At 42.0% G+C, this 24,074-nt stretch overlaps 1 protein-coding gene across 6 annotated transcripts in view; it reads right to left on the bottom strand.

The window, feature by feature from the left end:
- The window catches only part of EPS8L3 (EPS8 signaling adaptor L3), a 220,354-nt gene that overhangs the window by 44,483 nt on the left and 151,797 nt on the right, over positions 1 to 24,074 (bottom strand). For 5 of the 6 annotated variants that reach the window (XM_077295225.1, XM_077295229.1, XM_077295226.1 and 2 more), the window contains 4 exons: positions 18,081 to 18,199; positions 13,631 to 13,725; positions 7,200 to 7,275; positions 7,020 to 7,087 (listed from right to left, as the gene is read on the bottom strand). In XM_077295225.1, coding sequence (XP_077151340.1) covers positions 7,020 to 7,087; positions 7,200 to 7,275; positions 13,631 to 13,725; positions 18,081 to 18,199 — 358 coding nt within the window. The remainder of the gene's footprint in view (positions 1 to 7,019; positions 7,088 to 7,199; positions 7,276 to 13,630; positions 13,726 to 18,080; positions 18,200 to 24,074) is intronic. The other variant, XM_077295228.1, reaches the window with a different exon arrangement.

The following is a 24,074-nucleotide window of genomic DNA, read 5'->3' as shown; positions in this document are numbered from 1 at the left end:
TTCCCAAGAAAACTCATGGCTGTACTAGCTCAGAAGGGTGCTTCTACTCAATCCTGAGCAAAGGGTCTGAATACTTATGACAATGTGATATTTCAGGGTTATTTTCTTAATAAATTTGCAAAAATTTCTACATTTCTGTTTATTTCAGCCAATATGGGGAGCAGAGTGTACATTAATGAGAACAAAAATGAACTTTTTTGAATTTACCAAATGGCTGCAAAGAAACAAAGAGTGAAAAATATAAAGCGGTTTGAATACTTTCCGCACCCACTGTACAGTGAGAATTTCACAAAGAAAGCAAGAGAGCTGCAAATGTGACAATGATACAAAATGGGCCTCCAGAGGTGGTCTATGCATCTTTATTGCATATTCCATGGATATGCCATATGCCAGCCTGCACAACACACAGCCCACAGGCAGCGTGCGGCCTGCAAAGCTGTCCGGGAGACGTCACTTCTATGTCTCCTTCCTCCTATATTCAAATGTATTTGTGTCTTTCAAAAAATCCTCAAAACTTTGAGATTTGAGATTGAGGAGGATTTGGCTAGTTTCTGCTCCAAAAACTCAGTTTGAATCAGTGTGTGTTCACACTGATTTTTTTTTTTTTTAGCAGAAACTCTCCAAATTCTCCTCAAATACTCAAAACTTGGTTCTAGTGATGTATTTATGTACTAAAGGTGGTTCTGGTGATGTATCCCTTAAAATTTTTTTTTTGCAGCCTTCGGGATTAGTTCAGTATGGCAATGTAGTCCTTGGACCAAAAAATGTTGTGCACCTCTGCCACATGCGATGAAAATACTGCTTTAAAGGTGTTGTTGTCTTTCATTTAATTTTCAGCACTGGGCAAAATTTGATATGAAAAACAAACTGAGCTGTACTCACCATCCCCAGGTCCACCGGCAAATACACACTGCTACCTCTAGTGTCTGGCGTTAGCTCTGGCACTGACTCTTTTTGTATTTAAATAACAACTAATCTTGTCAAGGTGATCCCTAGTTGTATGCATACCTCTTTTTCTTTTTGTTCTTTAGACTTTTCTATACTGTAGTATGCATTGGGTTGATCCCTGAACCGATTATTATTCTTATTTGCTATTTACTTCTTTCTCATATATCTAAAGCTCTGGCACTGGCATCATATCAATAGCGATGCAGCCAATTAATTATCTGAGTGACTCTGAGAAGGGCACTCCGCTTACACCAGCAGCCAATATGTCAGTGCTGCAGCCAAAGCCAGGTGTCAGAAGCAGCAGGACAGAGTTGTCAGCTGAAGTCAGGATGGTGAGTATAGCGCGGCAATATTGCCTTACGCAGACGTGTACTCCGGAGGACAGAGAATGAACTTCAATCCAATATTGCGGCCAGTGTTGTGAATTAGACTTTTTGGCTCCCTCTTGTGGTTACTAGTGATATTACTCTGGGAGTTTCTTCCCTCAGTTTGCACCCACCTGGGCCGTTAGTCCAGGGGTGTTGCTATATAAACTTCCTGGATCCTTAGTCCAGTGCCTGGCATCGTTGTAATCAGATCCTTTCTGTTTGCTCCTATCTGCTGGTCCCGGTTCATGCTAAATTAAGCTGATTCCCCGCCGGTGTCTATTGCTTCCTCTACTCCTTCGGAAGTTCCTGAGTATTTGTCTGATTATCAGGATGTGTTCAGCGAGTCCAGATCCGGTGCTCTGCCTCCTCATAGGGACTGTGACTGCGCCATAGATTTGATTCCAGGTAGTAAATTTCCTAAGGGAAGATTATTTAATCTGTCTGTACCTGAGCATGCCGCAATGCGTTCGTATATCAAGGAGTCTCTGGAGAAGGGGCATATCCGTCCATCCTCTTCCCCTCTTGGTGCGGGATTCTTTTTTGTGGCCAAGAAGGACGGATCTTTGAGACCTTGTATTGACTATCGGCTTCTGAATAAAATCACTGTTAAATTTCAGTATCCTTTGCCTCTGTTGTCGGACTTGTTTTCCCGGATTAAAGGTGCCAAGTGGTTCACCAAGATAGATCTTCGTGGTGCGTACAACCTTGTGCGCATTAAGCAAGGAGATGAATGGAAGACTGCATTTAATACGCCCGAAGGTCATTTTGAGTACTTGGTGATGCCTTTTGGGCTCTCTAATGCTCCCTCAGTGTTTCAGTCCTTTATGCATGATATTTTCCGGAAGTATCTGGATAAATTTATGATTGTTTATCTGGATGATATTCTGGTTTTCTCTGAAGATTGGGACTCACATGTGGAGCAGGTCAGGATGGTGTTTCAGGTTTTGCGTGAGAATGCTTTGTTTGTTAAGGGCTCAAAGTGTCTCTTTGGAGTACAGAAGGTTCCCTTTTTGGGGTTTATTTTTTCCCCTTCTGCTGTGGAGATGGACCCAGTCAAGGTCCGAGCTATTCATGAGTGGACTCAACCCACGTCAGTTAAGAGTCTTCAGAAGTTCTTGGGTTTTGCTAACTTCTACCGTCGTTTTATCGCTAATTTTTCTAGCGTTGTTAAACCTTTGACGGATATGACCAAGAAAGGTTCTGATGTTGCTAACTGGGCTCCTGCAGCCGTGGAGGCGTTCCAGGAGTTGAAACGCCGGTTTACTTCGGCGCCTGTTTTGTGCCAGCCTGATGTCTCACTTCCCTTTCAGGTCTTAGTGGATGCTTCTGAGATTGGGGCAGGGGCCGTTTTGTCACAGAGAGGCCCTGGTTGCTCGGTAATGAGACCATGTGCTTTCTTCTCTAGGAAGTTTTCGCCTGCTGAGCGGAATTATGATGTTGGCAATCGGGAGTTGCTGGCCATGAAGTGGGCATTTGAGTGGCGTCATTGGCTCGAGGGTGCTAAGCATCGTGTGGTGGTCTTGACTGATCACAAAAATTTGATGTATCTCGAGTCTGCTAAATGCCTGAATCCTAGACAGGCCCGCTGGTCATTGTTTTTCTCCCGTTTTGACTTTGTGGTCTCGTATTTACCAGGTTCAAAGAATGTGAAGGCTGATGCTCTTTCAAGGAGCTTTGTGCCTGACTCTCCTGGAGTCGCAGAACCAGTTGGTATTCTTAAAGAGGGAGTTATTTTGTCAGCCATTTCTCCTGATTTGCGACGCGTGTTGCAGAGATTTCAGGCTGGTAGACCTGACTCTTGTCCACCTGACAGACTGTTTGTTCCTGATAAGTGGACCAGCAGAGTCATTTCCGAGGTTCATTCCTCGGTGTTGGCAGGTCATCCGGGAATTTTTGGCACCAGAGATCTGGTGGCTAGGTCCTTTTGGTGGCCTTCCTTGTCACGGGATGTGCGGTCATTTGTGCAGTCCTGTGGGACTTGTGCTCGAGCTAAGCCTTGCTGTTCTCATGCCAGCGGGTTGCTCTTGCCCTTGCCTGTCCCAAAGAGGCCTTGGACACACATTTCCATGGATTTCATTTCTGATCTCCCGGTGTCTCAGGGTATGTCTGTCATCTGGGTGGTATGTGATCGCTTTTCGAAAATGGTCCATTTGGTGCCTTTGCCTAAGCTGCCTTCCTCTTCCGATCTGGTTCCTGTGTTCTTTCAGAATGTGGTTTCGCTATGGTCAGGAGGATAATTCCTGGGTGGTTGCCTCTGACGTGCATGCGGCCGATTTAGTTCGTGCCTTTCACGCTGCTCATCCTGATCGCCCTGGTGGTCTTGGTGAGGGTTCGGTGACCCCTCCTTAAGGGGGGGGGTACTGTTGTGAATTAGACTTTTTGGCTCCCTCTTGTGGTTACTAGTGATATTACTCTGGGAGTTTCTTCCCTCAGTTTGCACCCACCTGGGCCGTTAGTCCAGGGGTGTTGCTATATAAACTTCATGGATCCTTAGTCCAGTGCCTGGCATCGTTGTAATCAGATCCTTTCTGTTTGCTCCTATCTGCTGGTCCCGGTTCGTGCTAAATTAAGCTAAGTCCTGCTTCTTTGTTTTTTTTGGGTTATTTGCTTGCTCTCATTTTTGTCCAGCTTGTACTAAATGTGATTCCTGACCTTGCTGGAAGCTCTAGGGGGCTGGTGTTCTCCCCCCGGGCCGTTAGACGGTTCGGGGGTTCTTGAATTTCCAGCGTGGATATTTTTGATAGGGTTTTTGCTGACCATATAAGTTATCTTACTATATTCTGCTATTAGCTAGTGGGCCTCTCTTTGCTAAATACCTAGCTCATTCTTACGTTTGTCTTTTCCTCTTACCTCACCGTTATTATTTGTTGGGGGCTTGTATCCAACTTTTGGGGTCTTTTCTCTGGAGGCAAGAAAGGTCTTTCTTTTCCCTTCTAGGGTTAGTTAGTTCTCCGGCTGGCGCGAGACGTCTAGAATCAACGTAGGAACGTTCCCCGGCTGCTGTTATTTGTGGTGCTAGGATTAGATATATGGTCAGCCCAGTTACCACTGCCCTATGAGCTGGTTTTTGTGTTTGCAGACTTAGTAAATATTTCTGAGACCCTCTGCCATTGGGGTCATAACAGGCCAGCATGCAGCCAGCGGGTAAGGAAAGGGTGAATCAAACACCCGAAAACCCCGCCCATATGACCCAAAACTGGTCCCGCCAAATTCAGGTGTCAGGTTCCCTTTAAGATGTATTAGAAAAAAAGCAATATAATTTCATTAAGAGTAAGGCTGGGGTCACACATGCGTGTTTTACGGACGTAAGAGCGCAGAAACTACGTCCGTAAAACTCGCATTACATACGGCACAATTATTCTCAATGGGGCTGCTCCTATCAGCCGTATATTACGGATCCGTAATATACGGCTTTCTACGGCCGTACAAAATCGCAGCATGCTGCGTTTGTCAGCGTATTGCGCAAATAATACGCCAATGAAAGTCTATGGGGGCGAGAAAAATACGGATTCCACACGGACCAGCAGTGTGACTTGCGAGAAATACGCAGCGGTGTTAGTGAAAAGTCGGTAATTCAATTGCCGGCTTTTCATTTCTCCTGCACAAACCCGACAGGATATGAGACATGGTTTACATACAGTAAACCATCTCATATCCCCATTTTTTTTGCATATTCCACGCTACTAATGTTAGTAGTGTGTATGTGCAAAATTTCAGCGCTGTAGCTGCTAAAATAAAGGGTTAAATGGCGGAAAAAATTGGCGTGGGCTCCCGCGCAATTTTCTCCGCCAGAATGGTAAAGCCAGTGACTGAGGGCAGATATTAATAGCCAGGAGAGGGTCCACGGTTATTGGCCCCCCCGTGGCTAAAAACATCTGCCCCCAGCCACCCCAGAAAAGGCACATCTGGAAGATGCGCCTATTCTGGCACTTGGCCACTCTCTTCCCACTCCCTGTAGCGGTGGGATATGGGGTAATGAAGGGTTAATGCCACCTTGCTATTGTAAGGTGACATTAAGCCAGATTAATAATGGAGAGGCGTCAATTATGACACCTATCCATTATTAATCCAATTGTATGAAAGGGTTAAAACACACACACACACATGATTTAAAAGTATTTTAATGAAATAAACACAGCGGTTGCTTTAATAATTTATTGCTCTCTCAATCCATCAGCAACACCCTCGCTTGGCAAAATAATAAACGCACAAGATACATACCTTCTGATGTCCTATCACGTCCAACGAGGTAATCCATCTGAAGGGGTTAACTAATATTACAGGCACGAGCTGCGATAAACCACTCGCTCGTGCCTGTAATCCCCGGGTGCTGAAAGGAAAGCTGGATCTGTACTTACATTGAGTCGCGGTGATGCGCCCCTGCTGGATGTTCTCATGAACTGCTGCCTGGGAACTTTTTCCCACGCTCCAGGTCATATGAGGACATCCACCAGGGGGCGCATCACCGCGACTGAAGGAAATGTAGGTCAATGACCTACATTTCATTCATTCGCCGGGGATTACAGGCACGGAGCACAGCTGCATTAGCAGGGCTCCTGCTTGTAAAATATTTTAACCCCTTCAGATCATGGATTACCTCGTGGGACGTGACGGTTCAGCTGAGGGTATGTATCTTGTGCGTTTATTATTTTGCCAAGCGAGGGTGTTGCTGATGGATTGAGAGAGCAATAAATTATTAAAGCAACCGCTGTGTTTATTTCATTAAAATACTTTTAAATCATGTGTGTGTGTGTTTTTTAACCCTTTCATACAATTGGATTAATAATGGATAGGTGTCATAATTGACGCCTCTCCATTATTAATCTGGCTTAATGTCACCTTACAATAGCAAGGTGGCATTAACCCTTCATTACCCCATATCCCACCGCTACAGGGAGTGGGAAGAGAGTGGCCAAGTGCCAGAATAGGCGCATCTTCCAGATGTGCCTTTTCTGGGGTGGCTGGGGGCAGATGTTTTTAGCCACGGGGGGGCCAATAACCATGGACCCTCTCCTGGCTATTAATATCTGCCCTCAGTCACTGGCTTTACCATTCTGGCGGAGAAAATTGCGCGGGAGCCCACGCCAATTTTTTCTGCCATTTAACCCTTTATTTTAGCAGCTACAGCGCTGAAATTTTGCACATACACACTACTAACATTAGTAGTGTGGAATATGCAAAAAAAATGGGGATATGAGATGGTTTACTATATGTAAACCATGTCTCATATCCTGTCGGGTTTGTGCAGGAGAAATGAAAAGCCGGCAATTGAATTACCGACTTTTCACAGATATCGCGCTGAATGAAATCTAAATACAGAATATATATATATGTGTCTCAATGACAGATATATATATATATATACTGTATATATGTTTTAATGAACATTTGAGCACATAAATCCATTAGATGTCGGTTTTGCAAGCCTGCGCAAAAATCTCGCAGTACGGATGCCATACGGATTACATACGGAGGATGCCATGCGCAAAATACGCTGACACACCCTGACTACGGATCAATATTTTGGGAACATTTCTCCGTATTACGGCCGTAGTACGGACGTATAATACGTGGCGTATTGTCTTACGCCAAGTGTGACGCCGGCCTAAAAATGTGGATTTGCTGCTTGTTCTAAGAAACAAGGACATTCATAGCTTGACGTAGATATTATTTGCTTATAATATACTGCTTGTTGTTACTCACCAATAAATTAAAACCATATTTTATCTTCTGAAAACATTCAATAAATTCTGATTCAGAAATTGATTTAACTGTACAAAGACAAAAAGCAAGACATTTTTGTCAGTTTATACTCACATTATGTTAGTCTAAACCTTTATGTGTTACAGGAATCATGTTCTATTTTATTATTTTCTTACTCACCCTTTTTCTTCTTTTTTTCAGTATTTAGTTTTCCAACAAATAACTCAATATCTGCAAGTACATGGTTCAAAACCTCCTGGAGTGGAGAAGATGACAGAACAGATTAATTAAGTTTTCAAAGCATGTTGGATGGACTTTAACCATATACAGTGACTTTAAAAAGCATTCATACTCCGTAAACCTTTTACACATTTGTTATTGTTACACCCATAAACTAAAATGTATTTTATTAGGATTGTATGTGATATACCAACACATAGTAGCAAATATTTGTGAAGTGTAAAGGAAAGGATACATGGTTTTCTAATTATTAAAAAATACAGCTCTGGCAAAAATTAAGAGACCACCATATCAAAACCCTGTCATGGGCAGCCCAATCTCCAGACCTGAACCCCATTGAAAACCTCTAGAATGTAATCAAGAGGATGATGGATAGTCACAAGCCATCAACCAAAGAAGAACTGCTTACATTTTTGCACCAGAAGCAGAAAGACTGGTGGAAAGCATGCCAAGACGCATGAAAGCTGTGATTAAAAATCATGGTTATTCCACAAAATATTGATTTCTGAACTCTTCCTGAGTTAAAACATTAGTATTGTTGTTTCTAAATGATTATGAACTTGTTTTCTTTGCATTATTTGAGGTCTGAAAGCACTGGTTCTTTTTTTAATTTTGACCATTTTTCTTTGTCAGAAAAAAATACTAAATGTATTGCTTGGAAATTCGGAGACATGTTGTCAGAAGTTTGTAGAATAAAAGAACAATTTACATTTTACTCAAAAATATACCTATAAAGAGAAAAATCAAACTGAACATTTTGCAGTGGTCTCTTAATTTTTGCCAGAGCTGTATATCTGAAAATTGTGATGTACATTTGTATTCATATCCCCTGAGTGAATACTTTGTAGGACCATCTTTCACTGCAATTACTACTGCAAGATTTTATCAGCACATCTAGAGGATAACAATTTTCCCTATTCTTCTTTGCAAACTAGCTCAAGGTCAGTGAAATTGGATGGAAAGCGAGTATGTTGATACCAAACTTGTAAAGTTTGTTTTTCTTTGTTTAAGTGGTGAAAAAAAATCTGAAAGGGGTAAAAAAAATTTATTTGTTTTCTGAGACCTCTAACTTTTTACTTTTCCATCAATAGACATGTGTGAATGAGGTCCTGGGAAAGAGAGGATGAGGGGAAAGAGTGAATCTCACTTAGTGAGAAAAGTAAAACTTGAATCTTGCTCACCTGGTATGGTTGTGCAAGGAGGCACAACACTAGGAAAAGTTTGCAAAAAGGGTAATCCTTCCACTGGTATGCTGCACATCTGTAATATCATGGAGGTGATTTTCCTCTTCCAGAAAAAAATTCCTCCACATGGCTAATGTGAATAAGAATGTTTCAGGGTGCTTCCTTCAGAGGATCCTTAATCCATTTTAGAATAAGAGGGTTATATATTGAAAGAACCAAGTATCTCTGATGTTGAATCAGATATTTTACAATAAAAATAGGCCTACATGGCCGAAATGCGTTGTATTTTTTATATATATTTTTTTTGCCTTTTATGAAGTTTTTGTATTTGCTGTACATAGTCAATAAAATATCATCTGAATAAAAATCAGAGATACTTAGTTCTTTGGCTATATAATCCTCTTATTCTAAATTGGGTTAAGGATCCTCTGAAGGAAGCACCCTGAAACATCCTTATTCACATCAATGGACATGTGTGAGGGCTTCTAATTTGTGTGGTGCTGTGGTGTAATGTTGGTGTACATACAGTGTTTTGATTATTTCTGGGGAGAAGGGGGGATTGAATCAGGCCTTTTGATTTTCTGTTCTATATGGGATTTGCATTCCTTATTAAAAAATTGTATATTTTGTTACATAGGACTTTTCTGGACATGGTGATGGCAAATATGTTTATTTTTTATTTCTTTATTTTTAAATGAGGAAGGGGAGCGTGAAAAAGTTAGTTATTTTTTAATGTTTTTTACCTACAGTGAAAAACGCTGGTGGCAGTGTCCTTACATAGGGCTGCTGGTGTCGGGAAGCTACATTTCATGTATATTATCATGAACTCATAGATGTATTGCCCTATACTGAAAGAAAATATGCTACCATCCCTCTGTGCTCTTCACAAACATGCAATTTACCAACATGACAATGATCCAGAACACACATCTAAGGACACTGTTGCATTTCTGAAGAAGAATGGGTTGAAAGTGATTCAGTGGTCAAGTATGTCTTCTAATCTGATCCCAATCCAAAACCTATGAGGAATTCTGAGACAAGTTGAGCATCATTCTCCATCCAGCATATTGGCTCTAAAAGAGGTAGTTCTTGAAGAATGTAAGAAGATAGATGTTGCAGTATGTCACCAATTTGTTTCTTCCCTGCAATAATGTAGCTACAGGGGAGCAGAGGGTGCGGTTGCCCCATGCCCAGAGTGGTGCACCCTCATCTACCACTACTCTAAGCTGTATCACAGTGAGCAGCGTGCCAATACAGTTAAAATCTGCGGTTGAACAGGGAGAAAGGTCTCCCTGCATTATCACTCTCCTTTCTGTAGACCGCAGGTCGATTTAGGCCTGCGGTTTACAAAAAGACTGAGAGATGTACAGACAAGGGGGAGTGAACTTTGCTTGCCCCAGTGCAATGACATCACCGTGTTGGTCAGTCCACGCCTCGATTCTGTCTGCTGGCAGACTCCTCAGAATCCATGGTTAGGTAAGTATAAGTTTTTTTATTTTATTCTATTTTAATAGTGTTCGTGGGGGGGCTATTGAGGGCAGACATGCAATGTGTGTGGGAAAATACTGGGGGCCACCATACAGTTTGTGTGTAGGGGGAATACTGAGGGCCATCATACATAGTGTGTGTGTGGGGGGGAATGCTGGGGGCCACCATACAATGTGTGGGGGGTGAAATACTGGGGACCACCCTGCAGTGTGTGAGTGTGTGTGAGAGGGAAAACTGTGTTTGTGTGTGTGTGTGTGTGTGATTCTGGAGGCCGGCATACAGTGTGTGTGTGGGGAAAATACTGGGGGCCCATACAGTGTTTTGGAGGTGAAATACTGGGGGGCCACTATACAGTGTTTGGAGGGCAAATACTAGGGGCCACCATGCAATGTGTGTGTGTGCGGTGTAAACTGGGGCTGGGGGGGAACACTGAGGACCATCACACAGTATGTGTATGGGAGAGGTGTAAAATACTGGGGGCCATCATACAGTGTGGACAATGTGGACGGAAGGAAATACTGAAGGCCTTTATACAGTGTGTGTGGGGAGGGGGAAATACTGAGGGCCATGATACAATATGTGGGGGCTACTGAGGGACATCATACATTGTGGGGGGCTACTGAGGGCCATTATAAAAAGTGGGGGCTACTGGTGGCTGTCATACAGTGAGGGGGCAACTGTGGGGACATCATGCTGTGCATAGGGAGCTGTGAGCCCATCATGTTGTGTATGTGAGTGCTGTGGGGGGCATTATGCTGTGCAGAGCCGAACTATATATGGGGGTCTCAAGGGACATTATTAAATGTTAAGTTGGCACTTAAGAAGCATATTTATTATATGGCACCTAGGGTTTTGTGTATGTCAAATGGGCACACTCGGGACATTATAAATTTCTACAGGAAAATGTGGGTACTGTTGTCTAGGGCATTTGCACAGTGGATTAATATTTTCTTTGACACAATTTTACCACATAGAAAGATAAAAGGAGACATTTTACTTTGTAAGAGACACACTGGTGGCATTAGTATGGGGGAGTAAGAGTATCAGTAACAAAGGCATATACGGCAGCAGCAACTAAGTATTCAGGTATCAGCAGGACGAGAAGTTTTTGCAGGTTAAGAATAGATTGAGATGGTGGTGGAAATGTGAGAAGTCAAATGTGTGTTTGTTGTAATCTCTACAGATGAGTCATGGCTGAAGCAGTTGTGATATCAGTCTGGACCAAATAGAAAAGTGAAGGCGCAAGAATGGTGACCTACAATCCAGGATCAGTTACACCAGTGTCACGGGGTTACCGCAACAGAGAGGAACCAGAAGACCGCAGCATCTGATTGCTCCTACTCCTGAGCTGAAAAGAGGCAGTTCACCTTCTTCTGAAATGGTGTTAATTTCTTTTAGCAGCTCTGGGAGTTTGAGCTCTCCTATCCCCTACATAATCTGGGTCCTGACTGAAACACATTGTCAGAGCTAACTTATGCTGCATGGCTTGGAGGAGACTTGTTTGGAGGTTATATGAGAAGGAATTTGATGGATTTATCTGTGACTGTTGCTTGGGTTTGTAAGTGTGATAATTCCCTTTCCTTCTCTTACTTTGGTTTTTCCCCATCCTCCACTCCCCGGTACATTTCTCTGTTATATGTGAGAGAATATTTGTATGCCTGGTATTTTCAGTTGCCCTTGTACATGTTGCCTGGTTTGTCTGGTTGGTGTACTGTGGTGCACGGTTGCTCCCCTCTTCCCTGGGAGGGGGGAAGGGAACAGATGGAGAGTAGATACAGGAGATGAGGCAAGGTTGGTGGCCCTGGCATCTTCACCTACAGAAGTAATCCAGGGAATAGGGTGAGCTAGAGCGCCCCTTAGTGTTAGGGACAGGTTAGGTGCCTGTGATTCTGGGTCACCTGACAACAAAGTCATGACAACCAGCTTTGTGAGGAGGAATGGACTCAAATTCCGATCAACTATTGTGAGAAGCTTGTGGAAGGATATCCCAAACATTTGACCCAAAGTCATTTAGTTTAAGGGCAATGGTACCAAATACTAATGAAACATATGTAAACTTTTGACTTTGCAGTAAGTAATAAAAATGCCCTAAGACATTCTCTCTCTCATTATTCTGGCAGTTGGTAAATATTAATAATTATGGAAATTCTAATTGACCTAAAAAGGGAAAGATTTATTCTGATGTTATGTCAGATATTGAGAAAAACATGCATAAGAGTCTTTTTATATAGTGTATGTAAACTTCTGGATTCAACTGTATATACACACATGATTAAGGGTGGTTTCTGAGCACAGATTAATGCAGCACCACTCCAGCTTTTTTTTTTTTAATGTCAGCGCTGGAGTGGAGCTAGTAATGTAAGGTTCCTGCAGTTAGTCTTACCATCCGCTGTCTTCTGCTGTTATCTGGTCCATAATACTGTATGAAGGACTATATGGGGCCCATAATACTCTATGGAGGACCATATGTGACCCTAAATACTGTATGGAGGACTATATGAGCTCATAATATTGTATGTAGGACTGTATGGGGCCCATGATACTGTAAGGAAGACTATATGGGGCTCACAGTACTGTATGGAGTGCTATGTGGGGTCCATAATACCTTATGGAGGACTTTATGGGGCCCATGATACTGAATGGAGCACTATGTTGAGCCCATAATACTATGTGGAGGACTATGTGGGGCTCATAATACTGTATGAAAGACTATATGGGGCCCATGATATTGTGAGGAAGACTATGTAGGGCTCATAATACTGTATGGAGGACTTTGTGGGGCTCATAATACTTTATGGAGGACTATATGGGGCCCATGATACTGAATGGAGCACTATGTTGGGCCATAATACTGTGTGGTGGACTATATGGGGCTCGGAATATTGTATGGAGAACTATGTGGGGCCATTATACTGTATGGAGGAATATGTGAGGCCCTTTATGCTATATGGGGGAATATGTGGGGGCATTACACTATTAAGAGGGTTATGTGGGTGCCATTATACTATTTGGAGGGCTATATGGTGGCCATTATACTATTTTGAGGGCTATGTTGAGGCAATTATACTATTTTGAGGGCTTTGTGGGGCCATTATACTCTATGGAGGACTATGTCAGGCCCATTATACTGTTTGCAAGACTATATGGAGCCATTATACTGTTTGCAGGTCTGTATGGAAGGGCATTATACTGTTCGCAGGTCTATGTAGGGGGCCATTATATTGTTTGCAAGATTATGTGGGGGGCATTATGCTGTTTTCAAGACTATCTGGGGGCCATTATACTGTTTACAGGACTATGTGGGGGCTATTTTCTTGTTTGCAGATCTATGTGGGGTGGCCTTACACTGTTTTCACGGCTATGTTGGGACTATTATACCGTATGGAGGGCTATGTGGGGGCCATTATATTGTTTGGAGGGCTATGTGGGGGTCATTATACTGCATGCAAGCAATTTACCGTTTGAAGCTTTTGTGGGGTCCACCATCCTAGGGGCCAGTATGCTGTTTTGAGAGCTGGATAGGGGTCATTATACTGTTTAGAGGGTTAGTGGGTGCCATTATACATATTGGATGGTTGTTCTTGGGCCATCATACTGAGTGGAGGGGTGTGGGGGGCAAAGTTTTTATTGTTTGACATATTGACACTCTTACAATTATGCATGAGAAAATAAATTTAGTTGCCTGTGATATGAACTTACAATGTCACGTCCTGTGTCTGACTTTTGAATAGGGATTGATGGTGGCAGGAAACTTAGAGGTGTGGGCTCATCCCTTCTTTGAGAAGCAGGAGAACCTGCAATAGAACATAATACACAGCAATGTTCATAATCTTAAAGGGTTGGTCCGGCACCGAAAATATATTTTCTAAATATCTATTCTTACGTTCTAGCCACTTTTGTCATTTACTTTATTACAGAATGCCATATGCTTCCCCCTTTCCTGCTAATCCCTAGATATGTTTTATTACTGTACTTCCTGTGGCATTTCATTTGAGAGGAGTCTCAAATGTGATGTCACAGGAGGCTGGGGCTACATCCACTCCTCATAGTGTCCATCGTCCTTCTTGGAACAGGATATCACAAGGGGCAGTGCTGCAGCTACTTACTACTTTTATTACATCGCTGTCCCCTCTGAAGACATCCTGGGCCCTGGGTGATGGACGTTGTGGGACAGGTGAGTGCAGTGCTCACACTCTGCTTATATCTTTGCCCAATGGCTTAACTAGGTGTAAAATTTGGACCTGGACTCAGACCTGCATGTTAGTCAGATATATTGGGCCTTGTAGTGTTCTAGATCCTATAATGACATGCGTATTTGCCCCCCCATGTAATTATGTTCTCTGTCCCGCTGTTTCCTGTAATCTCTCCCATCGTAATCCAATCCATGCCTCATCCATCCATCCCTTCATCCATCCTTCATCCAGCCATCCCTCCATCCATCCCTCAACCATCCATCAGCCAGCTATCCATCATTCGTCCATCCCTCATCCAACTATCCCTTCATCCATCCATCCATCCCTCATCCATCCCTCCATCCCATGCAGCCTTAGTGACCTGCGTTAATCTTGATGACATAATCGCTAGTCACTGAGTCTGAGCTCACAGTAGCATGGAACAGAACGTCAGACAGGTGAGGGATATGGTTACTTTTTTGTTTTTTACAGGAGACATTGGCTTCAGTGAGATTGGGCATTTGGTGAGTATTTCTGTTGTTTATTATTTTATGTTTTTTACAGGAGATGATGGCTTCAATAGAATGGGTGTTACACTCACCTAACTGTTATTTTTAAATAAAAAAGGAAAAAGTGTTTTTTTATTTCAAATAAAGGACTTTATTCTGGATGTGTGTTTATTTACAATATAACTATAGGATTTGTAATGGATAGGTATCTTATAGATGCCTCTTCATTACTAAGCCATGGGCTTGATGTCACCGGGCAATAAAAGGTGACATCAACCCTACAAATATGAACCCCACTTGCCACCGCCATAGGGAAGTGGAAATAGCTGGGCAAAGCGCCAGAATTGGTGCATCTAATAGATGTGCCTTTTCTGGGCATCTGTGGGCTGCTATTTTCAGGCTGGGGCTAATATCTATGGCCCCTTATGAGCCTGAGAATACAAGCCCCCAGCTGTCTGCTTTAGCTTGGCTGGTTGTCAAAAATGGAGGGGACCCCATGCCGTTTTTTAAAATTATTTATTTAAATTAAAAAAACAGCTGGGGACCCCTCTATTCTTGATAAACAGCCTTGCTAATGCCTACAGCTGACGGCTGCAACACGCAGCTGTTAGTTTTGCCTGGCTGGTTATCAAAAATAAAGGGGAATTCATGCCATTTTTTTAAATTATATATTAAGAGGGCAGGCACTGGCTGATGAATACTGCTATTAGCTGCTGCCTGCTCTCGCTGTTATTATGAGCAGCAGGAATAGGTTTTCCATGCTGTTATGCACATGACAGCAAGGCAAACACTGGATGTTTGGGCCCCAATTCAAGTGAAATTGGTCCAGGTTCGGGTCCAAGAACTGTTCTGGTGCCCGAACCTGAACTTTTTTTTTAACTGGCCAAACGCGCTGGACCCAAACATCCAGGGGTCTGCCCATCTCTAGTATTAAAGCAAAATTCAAAAGTGGTTACGGAGTAAGGCTAGATAGTTAGAAGATACATTTTGGGTACCAGACTATCCCCTTCAATTGAGTTTTCATATTACAATTTCCAGCTTTTACTGCCAAACGCATTATAGAATTATACTCCTCAACACTGAAATTACAACACCAAGAAAAGAAAGACTTAATGTTTTGCAAATTGAGGAAATACCGGATGTTGCTCAGTTCTGCTAATGATCAAATTTTCAAGCACCTAGCTACAATCTGTGGATAAAGTGATGGACATAAAATAAACATTTTTTTCAACATGAAACCTGAAAAATCAGATTGTCTTGTAGAATGATTGCATGATTGCATCAATCAAGAAAACACTTAAGTAGGATGTGCCTGAGAAAATGAAATAGACCAAAAGCTCCTCAAAAGCTAGATCATACTGCGATCCAAAGAAATTTAGGAACACATGAGAAACAAAACAATTGAGATCTATCAGTCTGGAAAAGGTTATAAATCAATTTCTCAAGCTTTGGGATTCCAGGAAACCACAGTGAGAGCCATTATCCACAAATGGAGAAAAAATGGAACAAGGGTGAACCTTCCTAAGAGTGTCCGGCATTCCAATATTACCCCAAGAGCACAGCGATGACTCATCCAGGAGGTCACAAAAGACCTCACAACAACATTGAAAACTGCAGGCCTCACTTGTGTAAGTTAATTTCAGTGTTCATGACTCAACCACAAGAAAGATACTGGTCAAAAATGGCCTGCATGGCAGAGTTCCAAGACGAAAACCACAGCTGAGCAATAAGAACATAAAGGCTCATCCTGATTTTGCAAGAAAACATCTTGATGATCCCCAAGACTTTTGGGAGAATACTGTCCCAATTCTGTTATCAAGTGTCCCTAGTTTGCTCTGTTCCACGGTTTACTTCTGAAGGTGAAGATGCCGGGGCCACGTACCTTGCCTTAGCTCCTAAAACTGCACTCAGTCTGTACCCTCCCCCACCTAGGAGACAGGGGTGTAGTAGTGCACCGTAGTACACCAACCAGACTAACCAGGTAATACAAACATTGGTAATGGAAAATACCAAACATACAAATATACACTCACGTATAACAGAGGATGCACTGGGGATTGAAGCATGGGGTTAAACCAAAGTAGGAGAAGAAAGGGAAATATCAGACTCACATAACCAAGCAACTGTCACAGATGAATCCACCAACCGACTACGCAAATAACCACCAACATCTATCCTTCTAGCAATGTAGCATAAGCTATCTCTGATTATGTGCGTTAGTCAGGACCCAGATTATATAGGGGATGGGAGTGGCTAGGAGTGCACAGCTGGGAGCCCCTGCTCCAAGAGCTCTCAACAGAGCAGATTAACCCCTACACTGCCCAAAGAAATTTACACAGTTTAATAAGAAGGTGAAGTCACTCTATTCAGTGCAGGGGTAGGAGAACTCAGACACTCCGGTCTTCTGGCTCCTCTCTGTCGTGTAAACGCGTGGCAAATACTCTGTGGACTGACAAGGCAAAAGTTGAACTTTTTGGAAGGTGTATGTCCCATCTGGAGTAGAAGTAACACAGCATTTCAGAAAAGTAACATAATTCCCACAGTAGCATATAGTGGTGGTAGTGCGATGGTCTGGGGGGGGGGATGTTTTGCTGCTTCAGCATCTGGAAGACTTGCTGTGGTAAATGGAACCATGAATTCTGCTGTCTACCAAAAAATCCTGATGGAGAATGTCTGGCCTTCTGTTTGTGACCTCAAGCTGAAGCACACTTGGGTTATGTAGCAGAACTCTGATCCAAAACACACAGGCAAGTCCACCTCTGAATGGCTTAAAAAAAAAAAATTAAGACTTTGGATTGGCCTAATCAAAGTCCTGACCTTAATCCAACTGAGATGCTGTGGCATGACCTTAAAAAGGCGGAATGTGGCTGAATTACAACAATTCTGTAAAGAGAAGTGGGCCAAAATTCCTCCAGAGCATTGTAACTCATTTCCAGTTATCGCAAATACTTGATTGCAGTTGTTGCTGCTAATGGTGTCACAACCAATGATTAAGTTAAAGGGGCAATCACTTTTTCACACAGGGCCCAGTAGATTTGGATTTCTTTCTCCCATAATAATTAAGACCTTCATTTAAAAACTGCATTTTGTGTTAACTTGTGTAATCTTCTTCTATTTTAAATAGAGACAAACATTCAAAAGAATAGGAAGTCAGGAAGAGTGCAAACACTTTTTCACACAGCTGTAAATGTATAGTCTTATATAGGTAATCTCATCCCACTTATTTTAGAAGTACTTGATAAATAATCTCCCCAGATAGTTTGGTGTGACATTTTTGGGAGACATTTCCAGTCAAGACATACTGTAAATGGAGTAAAATTACAATAATGTTAATAAACATTCATAACTAAAAATGTTGTAGCACCAAAGCCTCTATAATTTAGATATCCGTGAAGGTGTGAAGAAATCATGGACTACAGTGATATAATCTGCATTGTAACGGTGTCACGGTAGAACAATAACACTAACCTTGGGGAGTTTGTCTTTCTGAACGTCCTAATCTGGGACTATCCAGTGAAAGAAAAGGTGGTGGGGAATAACTGAGTTCATTAATGTCATTCTGAGCTCTGATGTGCTGTAGTCTAACTCTGAAATAAAAAAAGGAAAAAGTTAATTTTGATTTGCTCCTTTCATTACTCTCATTCACTACATTGTACATCTAGTTTAGTGGAAACTCTTGAACTCTTGAAAGAGAACCTGTCAAATGCTTTTATTTCCCCAAACAATTACCATAATATGATTGTATAGCCAGTGATCTTTTTATGATCCCAAAACACTGCTCTAGCATTTTGAAGGTGGGTGTAAAGTGCACTGGGTCATGGCCATGCACTTCTAGCTTCTCAGCCTCACATTGTATTTCCCACCTAGCAGCACTCTCCCCTTGTTGATTGAGAGGTGAGTGGCTGCGTACCAAACTTGTCAATCAGCGAGGGATGGGGTAGTGGTGTCGTTAAGTAGGATATACAGTGAGAGGCTGAGAAGCAAGAAGTGCATTGTCACACCAAAATGCACTTCTAGACACAGCTTCAAAATACAATTTCTCACTGTTGGAGCATCGCTTTGGCATCATGAAAGGACCAATTAGCTTATCTTTTAAATAACTACACACTCATATTACTGACTTTGGGGGAAAAGGACAAGTTTCTGACAGGTTCCATTTAAGCGTTATATAACCACATTTGAAATATATTATTGAAAAAAAGTGAGTTGAATGTATATGTTTTACTTTATATGTACTTTATAAGTCCAGCTATACTAAAACAATGCAACTTTCATATACCTTGAAGCCAATGAAATGCCTCAGTTCTAGCCTCTCTGACAATCAGTTATTATCATAAGGAAGGAAATGTCTGGTTACTTATTTCCCCTTACATTACATGGCTATACATACAGTATATGAATAGGCTCAAAAAATACATTGATTGTCTGCCAGAGCTAGAGCCATTGTGGCTTATAGAAGCAAGTCTTTAGGGAAGTCCATCTATGATATCCATATGCTCTAAAAGAACTTATAAACAAAGGTATTGTTTATGAGACATTATCTTTTATTAGCTAATGATATAAGCAGTTTATAGTCTTTGGTAACAAATAACTGATATGGGACCAGGATGTATTTACATTGTAGAGCGATACTTAACCATGTTACAAATTATTGACCTTTGTATTCATTGGATTCTGTCCCATGCAGACAGTGGGTTGAACTGCAGACACTACCCATTATATAGCATCCAATGCCATATACACTCCCTGACAGAACTTATATCGCTTATCCATGTTATGTAAATAAAAGCTTATAACCTGACGTTAAATTCATCCATTGGTTGTATAAATTATTCTTTTGAAAGCTGAAACCCTCCGAAATGTGGTTTAGGTTAAGAAAATAAATTGGCATCAATGCAGAAATATTGATCAGTTAATGGACACAGAATGGTCAGATTTTGGCAAGACAAAAGTTTTGTCGCCTGGTCTTATAATGCACCCAATCCTAGTTTACATCCTCACCTGTGCTCAGTAAATGATCGGTTAATTAGTGTGTGTATAAAAAGAAACCCAGCACCCCAGACCTTCACTTGAACTGCAACTTGAGCTCTGACAACATGCCAAAAATCCACCCTGCGACCAAAGCCAGGATTATCAACAGGCTGAAGACCAGATCCACTGCATAAGTGGCTGGCACCTTTAATGTGACTCAGCGTCAAGTGCAAAGAATTAAAAAAATATTTGAAGAGACAGGAGATGTGTTTGACAAGCCCAGGTCCGGCAGACCCCGCAATATAACTGCTCAGAAGGAACGTTTGTTGGTTTGTTGCTCCACTATATTAATGACATCACCGCTAGCACCATGTCAACCTTTCCCTCTTCTGGTTAATAAAATTACGTGGGAGCCTACGTCATATTTTTTTTTTTTAAGTTTTATTTTACACACGCTGTACACAGCGGATGATAAATGCAACTTCTATCATTGTTGCCTGGTCGCACTGATCTCAGGGGGCAGTCACACTGTGTGGCACACAGACTTCACACAGATGTCACACGTATGTCACACATATGTAACACATGGACACGGATAGCTCTGGTACTGTTTGTTACAGTACCGGAAGTATCAGGACATGTGAAAGATCCCTTATATGTCTAATGGTTCACAAGTAAGAAATCTCCAGTTTGATGCCATGTTCACATGATCAGTATATTATATCAGTATTTCTAAGCAAAAACCAGGAGTGGGTGAAAAACGCAGAAGTAGTGCACTTGTTTCTATTATACTTTTCCATTTGTTGTTCCACTACTGATTTTGGCTTACAAATACTGATATAAAACACTGACCAAATACTGAATATGTGAACATGACCTAAAGCTCATTCAGATGATGATGTATGGCAGAGATCTCTGTAGTTGGTAAATTTAGAAGAGGAGGTGGTGCAAATGTATTTTCAGGATCCTGATCTTACTCTCAGGTCATTAACCCCTTCGCGATATGCACTGCGGTCTCACGCTGAGCGCCGCAGCGATCGCATGCTGGTGTCAGCTGTATGTGACAGCTGACACCCCGCAGCAATGCCCACGATCTTCTTGCTCTGTTAGCACACATATGCAGTGTTCACTACTGAACACTGAAGGGCATGCAATGAAAGATTACGTCCTGAAACCAGTGCCAGAGTCAGAATGTACTTTGTGGGTGGAGTTTGTATGGCCCCCGAAGGATGGTATAAATATCCAAATGGCCCTTGGCAGAAAAAAAATTCCCCACCCCTGCTTTATCATCTTACCGCCGAACAAAAAGTGCAATAAAATGCAATCAAAAAGATTGATATAAATAAAAATGGTACAGCTGAAAACGACATCTTGTCCCGCAAAAAACAAACCACCATACAGCTCCATCAGTAGAAAAATAGAAAAATAGCTCTCAGAACAAAGCGATGCAAAAATAATTATTTATAATAATAATATTATTTTTTATACAAAATACCGTATATACTCGAGTATAAGCCGACCCGAGTATAAGTCGACCCCCCTAATTTTGCCACAAAAAAATGGGAAAAACTAATGACTCGAGTATAAGCCTAGGGTGGAAATGCAGCAGCTACCGGTAAATGTCAAAAGTAAAAATAGATACCAATAAAAGTAAAATTAATTGAGACACCAGTAGGTTAAGTGTTTATGAATATTCATGTTGAATCAGGAGCCCCATATAATGCTCCATAAAATTTATGATGGCCCCATAAGATGCTCCATATTAAAATATGCCCCATATAATCCTGCATAAAGGTTAATAATGGCCCCATAAGATGCTCCATAGACACATTTGCCCAATATAATGCAGCACAAATGTTGATTATGGCCCCATAAGATGCTCCATAAAGATATTTACCCCATATAGTGCTGCACAAACCTTGATTATGGCCCCATAAGATGCTCCATACAGACACTTGCCCCATATAATGCTCCACAAATGTTAATTATGGCCCCATAAGATGCTCTATAAAGATATTTGTGCCATATAGTGCTGCACAAACGTTGACTATGGCCCCATAAGATGCTCCATAAAGATATTTGCGCCATATAGTGCTGCACAAACGTTGATTATGGCCCCATGAGATGCTCCATACAGACACTTGCCCCATTTGCTGTTGTTGCAATAAAAAAAAATCACATACTCACCTCTCTGTCGCTCAGGCCCCAGCACTTTCAATATTCACCTGACTTCGTTCTGGCGCCGCTCCATCTTCAGCGTCTTCTGCACTGACGTTCAGGCAGAGGGCACGCACTAACCACGTCATCGCGCCCTCTGACCTGAGCGTCACTGCAGAAGACGCTGAAGATGGAGCGGCGCCGAAACAAGGAGCAGGTGAATATCGCGCAGCGCTCCCCTCCCCGTTATACTCACCTGCTCCTGGCGCGGTGCAGTCCCTGCTTCTCCGGCTCCGCAGCTTCTTCCTGTATTGAGCGGTCACCGTTACCGCTCATTACAGTAATGAATATGCGGCTCCACCCCTATGGGAGATGGAGCCGCATATTCATTACTATAATGAGCGGTACCATGTTACCGCTCAGTACAGGAAGAAGCTGCGGTGCCGGGGAAGCAGGGACCTGCAGGGACCGTGCCAGGAGTAGGTGAGTATAATTAGATAGCCCCTGTTCCCCCTCCCCTGCCGACCCCTGGGTATGACTCGAGTATAAGCCGAGAGGGGGACTTTCAACCCAAAAAATGGGCTGAAAATCTCGGCTTATACTCGAGTATATATGGTAGTTTTTATTGTGTAAAAGCGCCAAAACATAAAAAAACTATATAAATGAGGTATTGCGGAACGGTATAAAAAACAAAAGCAATTCCTGAATTGCTGGTATATGTTCATTTTGTCTCCCAAAAATCGGAATAGAAAGCGATCAAAAAATGTCATGTGCCCGAAAATGGTACCAATAAAAACGTCAGCTTGCCCCGCAAAAACAACCCATAACATGACTCTGTCACCTGAAATATGGAAAAATTGTAGCTCTCAAAATTTGGTGATGCAAAAACTAGTTTTTGCAATAAAAAGCATCTTTTAGTGTGTGACAGCTGCCAAACATAAAAACCAGTATAAATCTGGTTTCACTGTAATCACACTGACCCGAAGAATAAAGTCACCTAATCACTTCTGCCACATGAGGAATGGCATAAAAAATAAATAAAACCAATTTTTCATTCTGCCTCCCAAAGATCGCAATAAGGCTTGGTGCATATTTATCCTGCACTCTGCGCTGAGCGCTTACAACGGGGTTTCCGTGTAAAACTCTGAAATACATGATTCAGACAGAACCTCTGGTGGAAGATTCCCTATAATGAGGAAGATGGAGGCACTGTGGACACCATAAGACCTGTGATCCGGCGGTGTACTTCTTTTTAAGATTGCATAAAAGTGTCATCGGCCACACTTCTGAAAAAAAGGAAACCGCAGAACATAGGCCAGATGGAGTCCAAAATAACTCTGCTGACTCATTATAGTGAATGGATTCATCGGGGGTTTCATCTGAATCACGTCACTCAGAGATTTAGATGGAAACCGCAAAGTAAGTGCTCAGTGTAGACCGCCGGATAACTGTGATCCCAAACGTTATGTAAAATGTTCCCAAAAAAAAGCTTACACTCAATCCACAAAAAAGCAAGTCTCCACTCAGGTCTGTCATCTGTTAAAGGAAATATAGGGAGTTTCCACATTACTAGTAGTACAAAGTCTCAAGAAAAGTGAAATGGCTCCTCACATGCCAAAAGAAATTCAGCAAATTCTCCGCTCCGAAATCCAAATGCCCCCGGCCTTCTGAGCCCCAGTGTGCCTAAACAACATTTAGCGCCCACATGTTTGGCATTCCTGTAGTGATGAGGGCCCGCCTAATTTACAGGTACGTGTCTCCAGAAGAAACAAATTGTTTGGTGCAATTTCTCTTGTTAACCTTATGAAAATGCAAAATATGGAGCTAAAAAAGATTTATTTAGGAAAAATTAGATTTTTTTATTTCCACGGCTCTACGCTATAAACTTCTGTGAAGCACCTGTGGGTTCAAGGTGCTCAATACACATCTAGATAAGTTCCCTAAGGGGTCTAGTTTCAAAATGGTGTCACTTGTGGGGGGTTTCACTGTTTAGGCACATCAGGGGCTCTTCAAATGCGACATGGTGTCCGTTAATTATTCCATCAAATTTTGTATTCAAAAAGTAAAATGGCGCTCTTTCCCTTCCAAGCCCTGCCATGCGCCCAAACAGTGGTTTTCCCTCACATATGGGGTATCAGCGTACTCATGAGAAATGGCACAACAAATTTTATGAAGCAATTTCTCCTGTTAACCTTAGGAAAATGTAAAATATGGAGCTTAGAAAGATTTATTTGGAAAAAATGTGATTTTTTTTATTTCCACGGCTCTATGCTATAAACTTCTGTGAAGCACCTGTGGGTTCAAGGTGCTCAATACATATCTAAATAAGTTCCC

The sequence above is a fragment of the Ranitomeya variabilis genome, chromosome 3 (assembly GCF_051348905.1).
Source record: "Ranitomeya variabilis isolate aRanVar5 chromosome 3, aRanVar5.hap1, whole genome shotgun sequence".
NCBI classification, from domain to species: Eukaryota; Metazoa; Chordata; class Amphibia; order Anura; family Dendrobatidae; genus Ranitomeya; species Ranitomeya variabilis.
The sequence above is the reverse complement of the archived record's forward strand: the minus strand, read 5'-3'. Positions and strand labels throughout refer to the sequence as shown.